The 18,215-nt window shown below is 43.0% G+C and overlaps 1 protein-coding gene and 2 non-coding genes across 7 annotated transcripts in view; all 3 read left to right on the top strand.

Moving 5' to 3' along the window:
- Positions 1-18,215, top strand: part of NAP1L4 (nucleosome assembly protein 1 like 4) — a 46,818-nt gene that overhangs the window by 6,866 nt on the left and 21,737 nt on the right. For 3 of the 5 annotated variants that reach the window (XM_037838370.1, XM_037838369.1, XM_037838371.1), the window contains exons 2-8: positions 2,243-2,273; positions 3,367-3,425; positions 5,822-5,921; positions 7,943-8,084; positions 8,311-8,397; positions 9,981-10,133; positions 13,744-13,815. In XM_037838370.1, coding sequence (XP_037694298.1) covers positions 2,260-2,273; positions 3,367-3,425; positions 5,822-5,921; positions 7,943-8,084; positions 8,311-8,397; positions 9,981-10,133; positions 13,744-13,815 — 627 coding nt within the window. In that variant the 5' untranslated portion in view covers positions 2,243-2,259. Of the gene's footprint in view, positions 1-725; positions 947-2,242; positions 2,274-3,366; positions 3,426-5,821; positions 5,922-7,942; positions 8,085-8,310; positions 8,398-9,980; positions 10,134-13,743; positions 13,816-18,215 lie in introns of those variants that run through there. The other 2 variants (XM_037838367.1, XM_037838368.1) reach the window with 2 other exon arrangements.
- Positions 8,964-9,087, top strand: LOC119538941. The gene has a single exon (XR_005217723.1). It is a non-coding gene; the product is annotated as a small nucleolar RNA SNORA54 (small nucleolar RNA).
- LOC119538940 lies at positions 14,734-14,857 on the top strand. Its single transcript, XR_005217722.1, has one exon. It is a non-coding gene; the product is annotated as a small nucleolar RNA SNORA54 (small nucleolar RNA).

Below are 18,215 nucleotides of genomic sequence, written 5' to 3'. Positions count from 1 at the left end.
GCACTTCTTAGTTATAGAAGTGGACAGAGAAATGGGAGTGCTGCCATGTAGTAGGCTCTTTGTGTGTTACTTTATTTTCACAACAGCTTGTTGGATGGGCATTGTCTTCTAGTTGATGTATGAGGAAATACAGAGGAAATTACTCGAGATTGCATAGCCAGGAAATGAGAGGGGTGGGATTCAAACTCAGATCAAAGCCTGATGATTTATTGTGTGTTTACTATGTTCTGGGCATTTTCTTGGTTTATTTTTTTGATCCCCAAATTATTTTCTTTCTCGTTGTTTAAAGTCATTGTTTTGTTTCTCTCTTTCTGACTTCGAGTCAGCACCTTTTTTTTTTCCTGACATTATGTCAGGTTTAACTTAACTGCTTTGCCATCATGTCAGCAAAAATGATATTAGATATTATGTGCCTTTGTATAGATAAAAATTAAGTGAATCGTTTTATCGAAGGAATCTTTTAAGTTGGAGTATGTCATTCCATGGAAAAATGAACCCCTTTGGCCCATATCCTGAAATAGGGCACTCGCTCTGGTAGTACTTGTATTGTGCCAGGAGCTCTTACAGACTCTGGAAAGCCATAGTGAACAAGACAGACAAGGAATGTTTTTCACACTCTCACACTCTTTTGTAGACACAGTGGATTTCTTGGGACTGCTGAGCAGCAGAATTTTGGCTCTTGCTGAGTGTTGTTTGTCATCTGTTCCAACATATTAAAAAAAACCACTTGCATTGAGCAGGGAGCGGCAACAAGAGATGAATGGTGTTATGGAAAGGTCAGGAGACCCTGAATTTGAAGCCGAAATCCACATCTTACTAGCCACGTGACCTTGAAGTCTGTGTTTCTCCTTTTGGAGTCTCAGCTTCCTTTCCCTTCAGCGGGAGCTGATGCCTTCCTGTCAGAATCGGTGTGAGCACACGGTGTGTGAAAGCGCCTGGTGCATAGGTGCGTTGCTAGTATGGGAAGAGTGGACATGGTGACATCACTAGGTATTTTTGACTGGGTGGGGAAAGCTGGAGCTGGCTCCTTAGACCAGGGAGGGTGCTGTTGCATGCTTATTAGGAACGGAGAGCTCCAGTTACCGAGACAAACCATAGTTAATGTCAGTGTGTAACCTGTTTGGCACTGTGTGTCAGAATCCATTCATACTCCTTGACCCAAAATCCCACCGTTGCGATTTTAACCTAAAATAACTTGGGGTGTGGGAAGCCGTATAAATGAAGATGTTCCTAGAGATATCAAAGATACACACTAGATTTTTTTAAAACCTTAGTATTTCACAAGTGGTAAATGCTAAGTGTGTTAACTCTTAGAATGTTGGCACCAAAAATATTATGAAGACATATGTGTCTTGCTGTTTATAATGTGAAAGAGGAGAACATAAACTTGGGTATACTGAGAGTTAAATAGAAAATGATTGTAACTCATCAGTTCTCAAAGAAGCCCTGGAGTGTGTTTAATTCCTCTGAGATTAAGGAACTTCATAATCAAGCTTCAGTTTTATTTACATTTTAGGCCTTTTCCATTAGGCCCTTAGTTGATGCATTTGGGCTGGGTTTTAAAGTCTTGATTTATATCAAGTTTTTTCTATTTAAAAAGTAAACGTCCTAGTGTACCCCTCTTTGATATTTATAGGTAGAAAGTCACCTCATTTCACCATCTAGAAAGAATCATTTTTATGTGTCTTGTGAAAGTAGGAGCACATTGAGTATGTTATATAAGGTTTTTGCACAAGCCGTGCATTGTCATCGTAGAAGTAATTGAAGATACAGAAAGAACAAGTAAAAGAAAATAGAAATCATCCTGTGAGTAGCAGTAGGAAAGGCAGTGTAAACACTAGTAAGTGCTTTGGCTGGTTCCAAAGTAATTGAGCTAGCATATATGTTTGTTCCTCTTGCTAAAATTTACTCTAGAGAAGACAACTAGAATTGATGATTCTTATATTGAAATCTGATTGTTTCAGTGCCAATGAAAAAAATTTTGAAGAATGAGTTCCTCTGAGGTAAAATTTGCACACATGAAAAGTGCATTTCAGTGGGTAATTTGATGAGTTTTGACAGTGGATACACCATGTTACCTGTACCCCAGTCAGAATCTGGAACATTTGAAATCATCCCATACAGTTTCCTCATGTCCACTTCTAGTCCATCCCCACTAGACAACCATAGACAACCACTGTTAAAAAATGTTTGTTAATATTTGTGACTATTAATGTTAATTGTGATAACTTTTTTTTCGTAGGGGATAAAACCATTCAGATGGCAGATAACAGGTAAGTCAAAATGACTTTGTTTATCAGCATTTTAAAATGTAGTTGATAAGCAAGTGCTGTCATAGTAAGCCTCCTTAGAATTAAGTTAAATGCTTGTTGTGCTCTTGCTACTGGCTGGGTTTTCTGTAGATTTGAGCCCATAAAGAAGCTCAGATGTGTTGAGGTTTTCCTGTACTAATAAAAGCACATGAGAAGTTTTTCAAATACTGATATTTACAAACCTTTTGTGGAAAGGATCTTTTTGTTCTCAAGCTCTAATTCCCCAGGGATGAAGTCCTACAAAACTCACCAACTCACTGACTCAAACCACAGGATGCCATCAAAGATTTGTATTGTTATTATTTTTGTTATTTTAGTGGCTTCTGTTTTAGTTTTGCTACTGAAAGATTTGTAGTTCCATGGATTCTGAAGGTCAGTGCCATGGGCCCTTACTGCTCCCGGGTGGTATGTTGTATTGTTTGCTTACTCTTGGTGGTGGAGGAGGTGTGGCCACCCGTCTTTGAAAATTATCCTGTCAAGTTTGATTGTGGTTAGAGACTTTATGTGACAGCTTCAGAGCCACTGAACACTCTTCCCCAACAACTGGTTGAGGCTGCTTTTCTTTGATCAAATTAGCAGCTGACCAAACATTGTGATGTTTTGTTTGTTTGGTTTGAAGTTTGAGAGTGGATTTTTGGAAGAAAATGATCTAATCTTAAGAGTTGGAAGTTAGAACCACAGAGTGGCGGGGTGGAGGGTGGGGGCAGTTAAGTGGTAGAATTTTTTTTTTATTTTTTCAATAACATAGAGGAAAATATCTCTTAGATAACACACACAGACGTCGGTAGTTCTCTTCCAGATTCGAAGGCGCTCTAGAGATAATCTCTCAATATGTGAAAGATAAATAAGAAAAATACCAGTTTGTAACTTTTTTAAATGTTAATTTTTAATGCAGTTTTATCGAGATGTATTCACACTCCATACAACCTATCTGAAGTATACAATCACTGGCTCACCGTGTCATCAGCATAGTTGTGCATGTATCCTCATGATCAATTGCAGAATATTCTCATTACTCCAGAAAAAGAATTAATTTTTAAATATACTGTTTTAGTTTTTCAGATGGCATTCCTTCAGATTCCTTGGAAGCTGCTAAAAACGCAAGTAATAAAGGTAAATTCTCTGCACAGAAAGTGCTAGGTTGACAGCTGGAGAGTGCCTTGGGTGGAGGTGCCTCCCTTCTTTGTAATCATAATAGACATTAAGCTTGACTGTACTTCCTAGGTTTTAGGAAAGTTCGAGTAATTAAAATGAAAATCAGTGCCTCTTTTTTAAATCAAAATTTATTATAGGAAATTCAGACTACAAAATAAAGAGACTAGCACAGTGGACTTTCTTTAAGGCTTATTAACAGAGGACCAGCCTTGCCTCATGTAAGCCCCCACCTCTGAAGCACATCCCAGAGATCATATCATTTTGTCCATAAATTCATAGACCAGTTTTTCAGTCGGCATATCCATTCTTTTTTTTTTTCTTCCATGAACTGTTTGAAGCAAAGAGCAGCCTGGTCTTTTTTTCCTAAAACAGTTTCATGTAAACCTGAAAATTTGGCTGAATCCTCATAACCACGGTGCTGTTGCCAGCACCAGGAAGTTTAAGATAGCCTAGCTGTTGTCTCCTGACAGTCCAGTCCTTCCCAGCAGCGCCTTTAAAGCCGCACGCCACACCCAATCCAGGACCTGCTCAGGGATCAGACAGTGCATTTCATTCTTTCTCCTTTTTTCTGGAACCATCTCCCCACAGTTTTTTGTCTCATTCCATTGCTGTCTTTGAAGGCCCCTGGAGCACCAGTTGTTTTGTAGAGGCCCTTCGTCAAGCCTTTCTGTCTCCTGGGTAGAGTCAGGGAAGTGTCTTTGGCAAGAAGGCCACAGGGGTGCTGTGGCACAGGTGTGTCAGTGGCTAGGCCCGTGGTCAGAGGTCCTGGCATCAGTTCCTTGCTTAAGATCGCTTCTGCAGCTCTGTGCATTGTAAAGTCTCTTGAGGTGTGTGGGTGAATTGGGAGGTGGTGTGTGAATAGCCTTTCTGCCATCAAACTTGCTACACGGTGGTTTTGGCATCCATTGATGATCCTTTCCTGAGTTGGTAATGACATTGGTGGTTGCAAAAGGGTGTCTTTCCAATTCGATCAATCTTCCTTCATATTATGTATATTAAAGAAGAGCTTCCCCCCATCTTTCCCTCTCCTTTTTTTTAGTGTCACTATGAACTCATTTTTTTATTATTGTTATTATTCAATGTATTATCAACGTATTATCTCTTCTTTTTTTTGATGTGCAGATTGTCCCGTTTGGCCAGTGGGAGCTCCTTGAAACTAGCCCCTATGCCCTCTCGACATGTCCCCATCTGTTTTTGAGTACTTTATTGCTCTCTGGCACAATACATGTTCCATTTTACCTGGAAATTTTCCTTCCTGCAGACCTTGAATTCTCCATTTATCCAAGAAGTCCTGCTTCTTTTTAGTGGAGAGATTAGAAACCAAAATATAGATGTTAGGCATTTTCGTGGCTGCTGGGGTCTCTTTGTTTCCAGATCCTTTCAGTGGACAGAGTTGAAGGAGGCAGGGGTGTGTGTGTTCATACGGTATTTACATAGTACACATTCACACACGGCTTTGTATCTGCACGGTTACATATATAAAAAACGCATTGAGAATGCTTAATTTAAGCAGTTGTATCTGTAGTTCTCAGTGTTAACATGGAGTGCCTACTTGATGTATTCTACTTACTGTGTCTCTTATCTTTTGTGGGTACTTGAGAGTACCAAGTTGATTCCAGTGCAGTGTAAATAAAAGGATTCTCGCTTGGCCACGTTTGGAGTTTTTGCCACCTTCAGGCCTCGTGCACTCTGTAATCGAAGACTGAAAGGGCAGTTACTGCCACATAGCATCTGGTTTGCTTACTGGGGAACAGGCTTCTAACCACAAACCAGTTGATGATACAAGTTCAGTATAAATGCGCATGAGCTGTAAAGGTGGCACGGCCAAGGGTGTGATTGGCTTTGGGGCTGCAGTGAGCAGAGTGCTTTGTGGAGGAGCTGGGTATTGAGCCTGATCAAGAACACGTAGGAGGTTGACTGGGTGTAGACAGGGCAGAGGATATACTGGATGAAGGTAGGCAGCATGTGCAGAAAGGCCTGAGCTCATGGCACTGTCAGGGAGCTTGTGACTTGGGGCTCTCTGCAGCTGAGGCCCAGGGAGTGCTCTTTCACTCTGAGGAATTGCTCTCCTCCCTGTCCTTGGCTTCCTGACACTACATGGGAGTGAGGCGAGCAAACAGATGTGCCACCGGGGCTTTAGGAATTGGCGACATCCTCAATTGTGAGACTCAGGCTTAGACAGCGGCATGTGAGAACTGTTTGAAGATGCCACTTGCTGTATTTATTTAGAAACTAAAATAGATGGGATGGGCATAGCTAAGTAGTTACGTGTTGGTGATTTTTCAGTTCTTGACTGTTCTGTGGTCAGCATATTTGAAATATTTTTGGCCTTTTTTTTTTTTAACTTTTCATAGAAAAGCTCACAGATCAGGTGATGCAGAACCCTCAAGTTTTGGCAGCTTTACAGGAACGACTCGAAAATGTCTCTCAAACTCCTTCAAGCTACATTGAAACGTAAGTACGCTGTGAATAAGACTTGAGGGGACTTTAAAAAGACAAACTGAGAAAAATAGTAAAATCCATTTTCCCATTCCACCAAGTGTAGTTTGCATTCAGCAGACATTGCAAAAGGTGAGTGGGAGCTGTCCCTGTTCTCAGATTCAGAATCTGTCTGGTGGAGGGAGGCAGAGGAACACAGCACGTTAAGCCATGTAACAGATGAGTGCAAGGTGCCAGCCTGAGGGGCTGGAAAGGAGTTGAGAGATAATCCAGGTCAGGGGACATGGAGAAGTTGGCAGGGGGAGATGTGCCAGGCAGAGGGATGGAATAGTTTGTGTCCTCTGGGCTCCTGGTTAGCTGAGAGAACACCCCTCCCTGGTCCTCCTCCCCTGGCCAGCTGCACCAGAGGCTGCTGCTTTTTAAAGAGGTCTGTGTCCTGGTGGCAGTGCTGACCACTGCGTGGAGCCCTGTGTCAACTCTTCCAAGGGCCCACCTGTCTTCCTTGGGGAGGGATGAACTGTTCTTCTCTCTTCCATCGGGAAGGGCCTCCTCTCACAGAATGCCCGTCTCGCCGTTTACCTGTTCCCGGTAGGGGCTGTTACAAAGGCGGGGGCCCCTGGGGTTGCTCTGCCCATTTAGGGCGTTCTCTGGGAGATTACTCAGTGGCGAAGGTGTTGAAGATTTGAAGGTTAAATCGATGGAGCCTGGCAGTGTTGGGTAAGAGTGGCAAGAGTTGAGAATTTTAAGGTCTTCAGTTTTCTGGCTTCAGCCTGGGTGAGCAGTGGTGGTGTTCACAGCCAGAGGAAGGAGATGCAGGAGCAGGAAGACATCTGGTTGTGGAGATACAGTCAGTTCCCCGTGCCGCATTTGGACCGCCGCTGGGTGCGCAGAAGATGGTAACTGTAGGGACCGGAGGACTGCCCAAGGGATGCCAAGATCCAGTTTGCTTATGATGCTTTTTTATTTTCACTCCATTAGGAAGATTTGAAAAATTAAGAAACTTAATTTAAATTATATAGTTACTGCAGAAAAAAGATACAGATGTCAGCAGGAATCTAGCATTTTATTAAATTCTTTCTCTGCTTTTGCCTTGTTTTCTTCTGCTAGCAGTAGTCCCCCATGTTCACTCTAGTTGGGGGTCATTCTTCTTTAGCCTGAGGTAGTGGGTGCAGCTAGCCCAGGACGAGGTCTTTTGTGACTCAGGCAAGTCCGTGCTGTCCATGGTGACGTGTGCACGCATCACCTGGTGCTCCAGGTTGTGGGAGCACTGGGAAGATATGGGGCAGACATGGATGAGTGCTGGCTGTGTGCTTCTGGGGTAACGGGAATCAGTGTGCAAAGCACAGGCCCTGAGGCCCCTCGCCCACCCAGACTGGCCTAGAAATCGGCTCTAACAAACATCCCACCTGATTCTCATCATGTGCTTTATTTTCCAGAAATAATTTTGGTGGGTGAAAAAGTTGTTTTGTGTTTTTTCCTTCTGGTTTATTAATGTAATACAAACTAAAATTTTTTTAAAATGTAGAAAAGCATTAAAAGGCAAAGAATAATCATGCATGATGTGACTTCTTGTAAGTAGGATTACTGGATCCAGTGACCATGTTGAAGTTTTTGTTTGCCCTCCAGAAAGTATCACTTTCAGGGCCCCCTTTGCTCTAGCCTTCACCACCACTGGGCTGTGTGTGTGTGTGTGTGTGGTGTGTGTGTGTGTGTGTGTGTTCTAATTGCCAATGCCATGAGAAAATATGTAGTTCTTTTAAATTTTCATTAAATTTTTTTAGCTATTTTACAAAATTGAACCTTTCCTGTTTGACCAATTTTGGTGTTTCTTTTGTGAATTATCTTTTTAGCTTCTTGCCCCTCCCTTTGTTTTCCCTGTTGGCATGTTTGTCCTTTCCTTAATGGTTTTTAAGAGGTCTTTTTCTTAGAAAGCATGTTAATTCTATGTTAGTCTGAATTTATTGCAATAAAATAAAAAAGCCTGCTGCCTTATGTTGCAGGCATAAGGATGTTTTCTTTTTTATTCCCTCTTTTAGTTTACCTAAAGCAGTAAAAAGAAGAATTAATGCCTTGAAACAGCTTCAGGTGAAATGTGCTCATATAGAAGCCAAGTTCTATGAAGAAGTTCATGACTTGGAAAGAAAGTATGCTGCGCTATACCAGCCTCTCTTTGATAAGGTAGGGAGGTCTAGTAATAAATTTAATCAATAGATACTAATTTTTTTAACCCAGTGAATCATGTAATGTTTTCCTTAAAACCCTTAAACTTACCATCTTAAAATGACAGTTAGAAAAGCATCCAGTTTTCAAAGTCTTTTTGTGGGCATTACTTAAAACTTCATTATCTTAACTTGAGTTACCACACAACTTGCTGTCGTCCTAAGAAGGTCCCATTTTCCTGTAGAGAAGGGAGTTCATCATGGGTGACGTTGAGCCGACGGATGCTGAATCTGAGTGGCACAGTGAAAATGAAGAGGAGGACAAATTGGCTGTAAGTTTCTTAAAAAAAAAAAAAAAAGAAAGAAATGAGTGTAACCTGTGTTCACAGCATTAGAATGAGAAACATTTTTCCATGTTCTGAATCATTGGTGTACCTTTTCAAAGAGAAGAATGAGCTCCTGGTGGGAGGCACTGCCAGGCCACTGGGTTGGGGTGTTTAAGAGCTCTGCTCCGACCATGGGCGTCGGGCAGCAGCATGCCTGGCTTCTGCCTCGGTGCTACAGGTCAAGGTGCCAAGGCACAGCCCCGCCCCCAGCTCTGTGGCATGGTGACAGGAGGATGTGGCATTACAGGATCACATGACCGAAGATCCAAATGTCACACTCCTAGGTCCAGAGAAGGCAGAAGTCAGCAAGGAGAAATGTACACCCGTGTTGATGGAACTGGCAGGTTGGGAAAGTTGCTGTGAGGAGGGTGGCAGGGCATGGTGTGGTTTGGGGTCGAGAGCAGGGTCTTGAAAGCATTGATCCCATCTTGCTAGCAGACGGATGGTCACGGGAAGTGGAGTGCATTGTGAGATAGACTTAGCCACTATTACATCAGTGAGTTATTGATGGTCTGCACTGTTCGTAACCTGTTAGCAGCTTTAACTGGTGATGGGTTCCATTCCAGTGCTACAGAAATTCCCAGAATAAATACCAGGCTGACTTTGTCAATCTGATTTTATGCATGGGAGACAAGTTGTTTATATCCTGTATAGTATTAACTTCTAAGGAATTTTTTGAAGTATATGTTAATGTTTGTTTTGATCTTTTAAAAATATGTAGAAACTGGCTCTGTTAAAGCTGGGTTGTGCACCAGTTTGTTGCTCAAGAAAAATCTGCCTTTGTTGAAAGTTCGCCCGACCATGATCATGTTATCATAACCACCCCGTTTGACAAAGCAATTCCAGTTGACACTGCATTTACCGTCCCTCATTCGGCCTTTCCCCTGGGGTGCTGACACGAAGGCGCCCTTCCTCATCTCCAGGTGGCCCTCCTAGACACCACTCAGTGTTTGTATGGTATTTACCAAAATTTATAAGCTTTTTCCTTAGAATTGGATATAGAAGTTACTCAGCAGACATTTTTAACTTTAACTTCCTTTTTTTCTCCCAAATTTTGATCAGAGGTCAGATGCTTATTCAGATGAAACTATCCTTGTACTGAGTTTTTTCCACCTAAATTGTAACTTTTACCTATTTGTAATTGCGTCTGGCCAGAGTTCAGTTAGCATCTCAGAGACTGTGTCTGGCGCTGGGTGAAACCCTTCCGAGGTAGGTTTCCCCAGTGCCAGCACCTGGCAGCCTTTCCCAGGCTGAGGCTTCACCGACTGTTGAACTTTTTTGTTCCTTGATGTAAAACGACATGCTGGCACTACACCTGAATGTGTAGTGCCTTAATGCTTTTTCTCTCAACATTTGAAAATTGCTGTGACATGCACTGTGGTTTTGAAGATGCTGACTCACAAAAGAAGGGTGTTTGATAGTAAGAAGCAGGTGCTGGATTCTAAAATTATATCTGTATTACACCATTGAGTGGTTTGTAAATTTGCGTCTTGTGGTAAACGTTCTCTTTTAAATCTTTATTTGTTTAGGAAGATGTGAAAAATAAAGTAGTCATTGCCGAAAAAGAAGCTGCGGCAACAGCAGCAGCAGCAGCAGCAGCAGAACAACCAAATCCCAAAGGAATTCCGGAGTTCTGGTTCACCATCTTTAGAAATGTAGATATGCTGAGTGAATTAGTACAGGTAATCAATCACCTTACCCCCGGTGGGGGAGATGTCAGTGATTTACAATTATTTACCTTAAGGGACCTACTAAACTGGGTGCTTGAAAGTATCCCTGAGGATGGGAAGGTGATTTCCTGCCACAGCCTTCCATGCTGTAGCTTCTGCCGTTGAAGGCTGACAGTTGCTGTGGGAAAGCTGGCGGCTCTGAGCCTGGGCCAAAGTGTTTCGTTTTCCTCCTGTAGTGACCCGGGACTATGGCATTACTTGAGAAGTAACCCGTGGCCTCTGCCCGAGAGAGCCTATTAGATCACCTCCAGGTCCCCTCTTCCATCTTACCAATGGAGGGAATAAGCAGGAACAGGTGGGGACAAGGGAACGGAGTGGAAGAGTTCATTTTGAAGGGATGAAAAGTGTCTGTGTGTGTGCATGTGCATGGGTGTATATACACACATATACACTTATTTATGCTGCTCAGTTAATTGATTTTTAAGTTAAATAGGCCTGTCATGCAGCCTTGTTGGTCACATAGTTATATAACAATTTGCTAATATTTTCTGATCATTTTCCTTGAAAAAGTGTTTACAAAAAAAGGAAGAGTCAGCTTTTATTTTTGTCTTGCTTTTCTATAATGAAATGCTAAGCCAAGTAAAAGGTAACCATTTGACTTTCCTTGAACTGAGGCATAGTGGAAGTTGTTAGAGAGGTAAGTCCTGCCCTAATACTGGCTGACTCACTGTCCCAGTTGCTGTAATTGCTCAGAAGTCCGCACAAGGTCCCAGCTGCCCTGAGACCTGCTCCCAGGCCTTGGTGTTTCTTGTGCAGAGCACAGCAGCTTGTTGTTGGAGGATAGCTGTGATAAAGTTATAATCTACGTGAGCGTTAACACATACAGTTTACAGGGGGTTTTGGAAATTTACCAGATTGCCATTTTTGTTACCTTGTTTCATGTTTATCATCTGCTCTAAGCCAAAATTTAAGAAAAAGTGGAGCAAATGATGTGTTTTTTATTCTCCTTCAAAACTGAAGAAGGATCAAAACTAGATGCCTTAGTACAACCTCAGTTTTCCTGATCAGAGCTTCCTTTTCCTATTAAAAAAGGTGGAATTTAAGAAGACTAGACCATACTTTTTTTAAAGACTGCGAAGAGCCAGAACTTATTTGGAAAAATTGAATCATAAATACCAGAGCTGTGTGTTAGTCACCTGCACAACTTTTTTTAAATTCTTTTTTATTGAGATATAGTCATATACCATACAGTCATCCAAAGTGTACAGTTGTTCACAGTACCATCATATAGTTGTGCATTCATCACCCCAATCTATTTTTTGAACGTTTTCCTCGTACCAGAAAAAATGAAGAAAATAATAAAAAATAAAAGTAAAAAAGAACAACCAAGTCACCCCCCACCCTATTTTTCATTTAGTTTTTGTTCCCATTCTTTTACTCATCCATCCATACACTGGATAAAGGGAGTGTGATCCACAAGGCTTTCACAATCACGCTGTCACCCCTTGTAAGCTGCATTGCTATACAATCGTCTTCGAGAGTCCAGGCTACTGGGTTGTAGTTTGATAGTTTCAGGTATTTACTTCTAGCTGTTTCACTGCACTAAAACCTAAAAAGGGTTATCTGTGCTTAAGAGTGCCCACCAGAGTGACTTCTCGACTCCATTTGGAATCGCATTTGCAGAACTTTTTTTTTTTTTCACTCATTTTTATTGAGATATATTCACATACCATGTAGTCATACGAAGCATGCATTCAGTTGTTCACAGTACCATTATATAGTTGTGCGTTCATCTCCAAAATTAATTTTTGAACATTTTCATTACCACATGCACAAAAATAATAATAATAATTAAAGTGAGAAAGAACACTGGGTGCCTTTTTTTCACCTGAAGAACTTTAAAAAATAAATAGCAACATCTGTGCCCCACATTCCCAGACCAGGTCACGAGACTCGGGTGGGATGAGGCATCTGGACTTTTAAAGCTGCTCACATGAGTCTGATGTACCACAAGGGTTGGATACCTGTGCCAGAGGGGGCAGGTGGGAAGACTTGCTCATGGGTTAGTCTTGGGGACCTCGTGGAGATGTGCGTTCTGTGCAGTGGGTCTGGGTGCGGCCTGGGGGTCAGGTGGCCCTCTGGTACAGCCCAGCTGCTGTCGAGAGCAGAGCAGAGTACTTGTTCAGTGTAGAAAGGGAGTGAAGAAGTGTCACTTCCACTGTTTGTAACCTGTTAGCAGGTAAGGAGTCCAGTTCCCCACTTGGTCAAATACTGCATCCCAGAGGCAGAATTGACTCTAGGGCCTTTTGGTTTTATATGGGGAGTAGTCAAGATATGTTTCTGCAAGTGGAGATTTCAAAATTGGGGATGGCAGTTTTATTGGCCAAGTCCTCAAGATGTTTCTCAGGTTGTGCCGTGGGGTCCCTGTGAGTCGCCGCTAACTGTCTTACATGTGGTGTGTTCTGAGGCGTGTAAGCTTCTCGGTCACTGGGGTACATGGCTGGTTGAGAAGAAAGATCATGGTTAATTCATGAATTGGGGGAAAATACTGGTACTGCTTCCCTGAGTGGGATGAGATTTAAGATCCTGGCACCACCACATGTTTGAAAACATAATGGTGGTGATGCTCACCGAGGTGGCAGGGAGCCTGGACAGTCCCTGGCCCCTTGTGTGCAGGGCATGAGAGCCCAGGGCTGGCCAGTCCTAGAGCGTAGGGTGTGGCATTTCACACTGCGGCAGCCTTGTGTTTAAAAAAACCGCCTTTGGGCTATTTGTTGTCTAGAAGCACACCAGGTGTCTTTGTTGTTGCTGTTTTCTTATTGTTTTGTTTTTTAAATCTCATTTTAAATTGGAAAAGTTGACAGTTAACGCAATTCTTAAAACTTAATGAAACCTGAAAAAACAAAAACAAAAAAAAGGCCCTTGAGTCCCGGAATTCAGGGGTGAAGCAGTAACTCCATTTTACAGAGGGAGCACCGTTACCTACTGTCTGATAACTAGAATTCAAGTCTTGTAATTTCTCGTGATTTTTTGCATTTGGACTTTGTAAAACTACAGATATTGGTTTAAACATTGGTCAGTTGTAAAAGCGTGCAGCCATTGTTGGGAAGCTCCTGTGTATCGTGTGCAGACAATGTCTCCCTGCACTTTATATGAGTATTGTTGAAAAGGTGACCAGGTTGGTTAACCTGCAGTGTGGATTTGGGCTGGTCATTCCCAGAGGGGGTGGAAATTGGCTGCCAGGGCCAGTAGCTGACCTGGCATTCTCTTATTCCCACACCTCGTGCTTTCATCTCTGTAGAGGTGTTGAAGTGCCCGCCCCAAATACTCAGTTGGCCGCCTGGGGTGGGCAGGGGTGGGTGTGCTGGCCTTCTTGCCTGGCATTGGTGGTTGCCGTCTTTTCAGGCCAGAGAAGGGTGGCAGTGCACTCTTGTCACCTGTTATTGCCACCCAGAGACTGGTATTGGTGAACAGATTTGGGAGGTTCCTGGAAGTTACTACTTGCCAAGGACAAATCCCAGCAAGGCTCATGGCCCATCCCCTGCGAGGGTTCGCTCTCAGGTAGGAGTTGTGGTGTTTTCAAAATCACATTAACAACATTTGTTTTTCTCTTGGTGGTTAGGAATATGATGAACCAATCTTGAAACACCTGCAGGACATTAAGGTGAAATTTTCAGACCCTGGACAGCCTATGGTGAGTACTGATTCTTTTAGTTCTGGGTCTGAGTGGCATTGGGCCCTGGTGGGCCACCAGGAGCCAGGGGCTTGTTGTCAGGGATGAGAGATCCAAACCCTGTCACTCATTTGCCGGATAGACTTGGGCAGGACTACTCACCTGGGAATTTACATGGTCACCGCTCACCTGTCTGGGTCTCACTGCGGTTTCTCACAGCTGTCGTGTCTCGGCCAGCACCAGGGTATAGAGTCCAATCCGGGCCATACCAGCAGGAGCTCAGTTGTGTTGCTGCCCATGGCCACAGAGCTAACCAGTGGGAGGTCCAGGAGTCAGGCAGATTTCCACTTAGGGGCAGTTTTGTTGTCCATGGAGCCACACTGTGATCTGTCTCATGGGTTTTTTTGTTTGTTTGTTTTAAATTCATTTTATTGAGATATATTCACATACCACACAGTCATACAAAACAAATCGTACTTTTGGTTGGTCACAGTACCATTACATAGTTGTACATTCATTACCAAAATCAATCACCGACACCCTCATTACCACACACACAAAAATAACCAGAATAATAATTAAAGTGTCTCACAGGTTTTTGAGGTTCGAACGTGTCTAAGAATGGTCTAAAAGTGTTGGGGCAGCACTTTAATAGGAGCCCAAGGCACTGAGGGAAGAAGCCTGCTAGGTTTTACCTTAAAACCAAATTGCAGGGAGTTACGGTTCGTTTTCCCACTCTGGTCATAAAAGACGCCTTTCAGAAATGCCTGGGTGTAGCCTGTCAACGGGGCTGGGTGGGAATGTCTTCCTGCCAGTTCGTTAATTGTGTTTGCACCAAGCCAGCCCTTACTTCTGTCTGAAGACTTGAAAGCTAATCTGGGTGTCCTCTGTGTAGTCCAGCCTTGGCTCTTGTCCTCACGAGGCCCTCTGCTCTGCTGGCAGCACTGTTCGTGACCTGTGAGCCTGCTTGTGACTGATGGGTTCCATTCCAGTGCCACATCATGTCCCGGGACAGGCAACTGACCAGCCATGTGGCTCTCAGTTTCAGGTCTGGGAGACACAGCCCTGGGGCTTGACTTGGGTGAGGGATCTGGTGAGGTGAGAGAGGTGTTCTCCCCTCCCCTCCCCTCCCCATCCTGGCACCAGCTCTCAGGTTGGTAGAGGAGGGGTCTAGATGGGTGGAAACTCTTGGTTCCACATCCTGCAAGCAGTGCCAGATTGGGAGGGTAGGGGCATATCTGACCCTTGTCCTTTTCCTGTCTGTGCTCTGGAGGATAGGGGTGGCCTTCAGGGCTCTTCGGGCAAAGGTGAGCCCTGGGCCCAGCAGTGATGCCTGCTCTTGGGGGGGTGCTCCATCCTGGGGGGTAGGGACTGCTCCCTGCAGACTTGTCTTGGGCTTTACCCTAGCACCCCCGGAGTCCTCCTGTGGTTTTGTGGTGCTTGTGCTTGGTTTGCTGTGCCTTGTGTGAGACCCCCAGTCTTGGGTGGGTACGTGCTGTTGGAAGTTTCTTTGATTTTTTTTTTCCCCTCCCCTTCCTTTCTTACCTACGACTTATCCAGGCTCAGTTTACTAACTTGCTCCCTTGGAATCAAATCCTCTTTTTCTTCTTTTGTTCCTTCTTATTGGACACACACTTGCAGATTTCCTGGGTGCATTTTCTCTTCTTGCAGCAGTCTGCCTTAAGCCGTCCTCCCTCTTAGGATGGCTCAGAAAGAACAGAACCTTAATTGTGGGTAGGGCATGGGTTGAGAACCTTTTATTTCATTCTTATTATTGAAAATTTGGAAAATACAGGAAAGTATAGAAAACATGGTGTAGAATGTCCATCTTCCAGAAATAACTTAATTTTCCCCAAATCATCCTTTTTGAAAACATTATGAAATCTCAGACAATAAAGTTATAAAGTAAAACAAAATTAGCTAGTCTCAGCTATGAAAGGCCTGTTTGTGTGCAGCTGCTATGTCTGGTTCTGATCACACCTTTTCTTTCCCTCCAAAGACTACCGTAGTCTTGGACTTGGCTGTCTGTCTGTTCTGTGCACATATCTTTGAGGAAATGGGAATTACAGAGTATGTGCAGTTCTGTACAGCTTTTTTTCCACTTAACTTACAGGAAAATGATAAGCTTTGTTTTGGGGAAGATATCACTGGCTGTAAAAAGTTTTATTTAACATTTCCCAAATATGCCACCCACCGGTCTAAACTGTTCATTACAGTGAGCATAGTTGAGCCCAAATCTTTGTTAAAATCTCTCACGGTTTCCTTTGTTGGGTTTCCTTTTATTGTAATTAGTGGGTAAAGGAAAGGAATGTTTAAGGACAGACGGTTGTTTGATTTACCTTCCGGCCTTCAATATATTTTTGAACTATCACCATTTTGTTAAAAATAATCTTTTATTAAACTTTCTATTTTGAAATAATTTCACCCTCAGTGAAAACTGAAACAATAGTACAAAACCTCCCCCTGTGCCTAGCCCCCCGACTTCCCAGTCGGCTCTGTCTCCCTGGAGTGTTGGGGGTGGGGCCCCTGCTGGTCTCCCTAGCAGTGAGGACTGGTAGGAACAGCAGCCGTGGATGCTTGCTGAGCAGAGAGAGATGAAATTTTACATTTCTTTCATTACTAGTAAGATTGGGGTGTTTTTAGCATTTATGGTTTGGTTGTGACTGTCCATGTGGGTTGAATTTTAGGTAGTCTTCTCCTTGGTCCACTTTCCTGTTGTATATTAAACAGTTTCTTTAATGCAGCCCCAGTTGGGTTTGCTTACTCTTAACTGACGAAGGGCATGAGGGAGAGAAAACTTGGAAAGGACGGGAGGGGAAGAAGGAAAGAAGTAGTTCTGTTTGTATAGAAGTAGGGATGAGTAGAAAAATGGGGGCAAAAAAAAAAAAACATCCAGTGATCTTTTTTACTTTAATTGTTCTTTTTCACTTTAATTTTTATTCTTATTACTTTTGTGTGCATGGTAGTGAAAAATGTTCAAAAATTAATTTTAGTGATGGACGTACAACTATATGGTGGTACTGTAAACAACTGAATGCATGCTTTGTATGACTGCATGGTATGTGAATATATCTCAATAAAATTGAATTATTAAAAAAAAAACAAGAAGATGTGGGGCGTCCCGAGTGGGGGGCCTCTGCTCCCCTGCCTGCCCCTCAGGCCTGCTGTCCATCCCTGGCCATCCCCTGCTGATGGCTCTCGCCCTTGGTACTGTCTCTTTGCCTTCTCGGGGGGCTGGGGAGGGCTGGAGAGGGATCTCATGGGATGTTTGGATTCCTTGTAGCTGCCTTCCTTTCCTTGCCCGACTTGGGTTTTTGCCAGACAGGTGATTTATACTCTTCAGAAACCCCATCTCCTCACCCAGTCTCCCTGTGTGTGCTTCACAGTGGAGCACCTGCCCCCCTGCCACGCCCTGCAGAAGGCCATGAGGGGCTCCTGGTCAAATCCTTTGCTTTGTTTTGTGTTTTTAAGCTTTTGTCTGTCACACTCTTAGCCTTCCTGGATCATCTGCCTTGTTCTCTGACCACCTGTGCCGGCTGCCTCCCAAGCCCTTCTCTTCTTTCTCCCTTCTTTGGAGAGTTCTTTTTTTTTTACTTCCTCCTTTGTTCGTGGAGGTTGTTTGAATATGTATACATCTGCAGGTTTTTTTTTCAAGGAAACTTGTTATTTTGTACCTTTTTTTTTTTTCTTTTTTTTTTTGTCTTTAAATTTTGTTTTCCCAATCTATGGTTGTACCATTATAATATTAAAAAGCTAATATTTGGCAACCATTACCTGTAAACCTTACTCACTTCTAAGTGTTTCCATAGATCAATCCTCGCGCCAGCTCCTGGAGAGGAAGGGAGAGTGTTGTTGTTTCTGTTGTACAGGTGAAGAGACTGAGGAACAGAGAGGCTTTGAGGAACTTCCTGTGTCACACAGCACTTCTGGGCAGAGCTGGGATTTGAAGCCCAGGCCATCTGGATCTAGAATCTGTCTTTATAGCCACAATACCAAACTGTCTTCATAATTTACTTAAAGTCAGCTTCCTTTTTAACATGTTGATGCCTTCATCCAGGTATCTTCTGAGGACAGATTCCTCAGAATTATTACATCAGACAATGAGCTTGTTTGTTTTTTCTTTGTTTGCTATCTGCACTTTGTCCTCTGTAAAGCTCTTTTCAGTATTAGAATTCATCCCGTGCTCCAAACACTTGCCAGTACTGCACTTATAAATCATGCCCCAAAAAAGAGCAACTCGTGTTATTTTTTTCATTTCTTTTGTTACAAGTAAGCTTTGTATGTATGCTTTGTCCATTTTTTCTATTGTGTTTGTCTTTTTTTTCAGGTTTGTAGAGTGCTTTGTAAATGAGCCATTGTAAAATGGCTCCTTCATTTTATCTTTTTGTCCTTGTTAAAAGTTTGAGGAGCCCCAGTAAATG

The sequence above is a fragment of the Choloepus didactylus genome, chromosome 6 (assembly GCF_015220235.1).
Source record: "Choloepus didactylus isolate mChoDid1 chromosome 6, mChoDid1.pri, whole genome shotgun sequence".
NCBI lineage: Eukaryota > Metazoa > Chordata > Mammalia > Pilosa > Megalonychidae > Choloepus > Choloepus didactylus.
The sequence above is the reverse complement of the archived record's forward strand: the minus strand, read 5'-3'. Positions and strand labels throughout refer to the sequence as shown.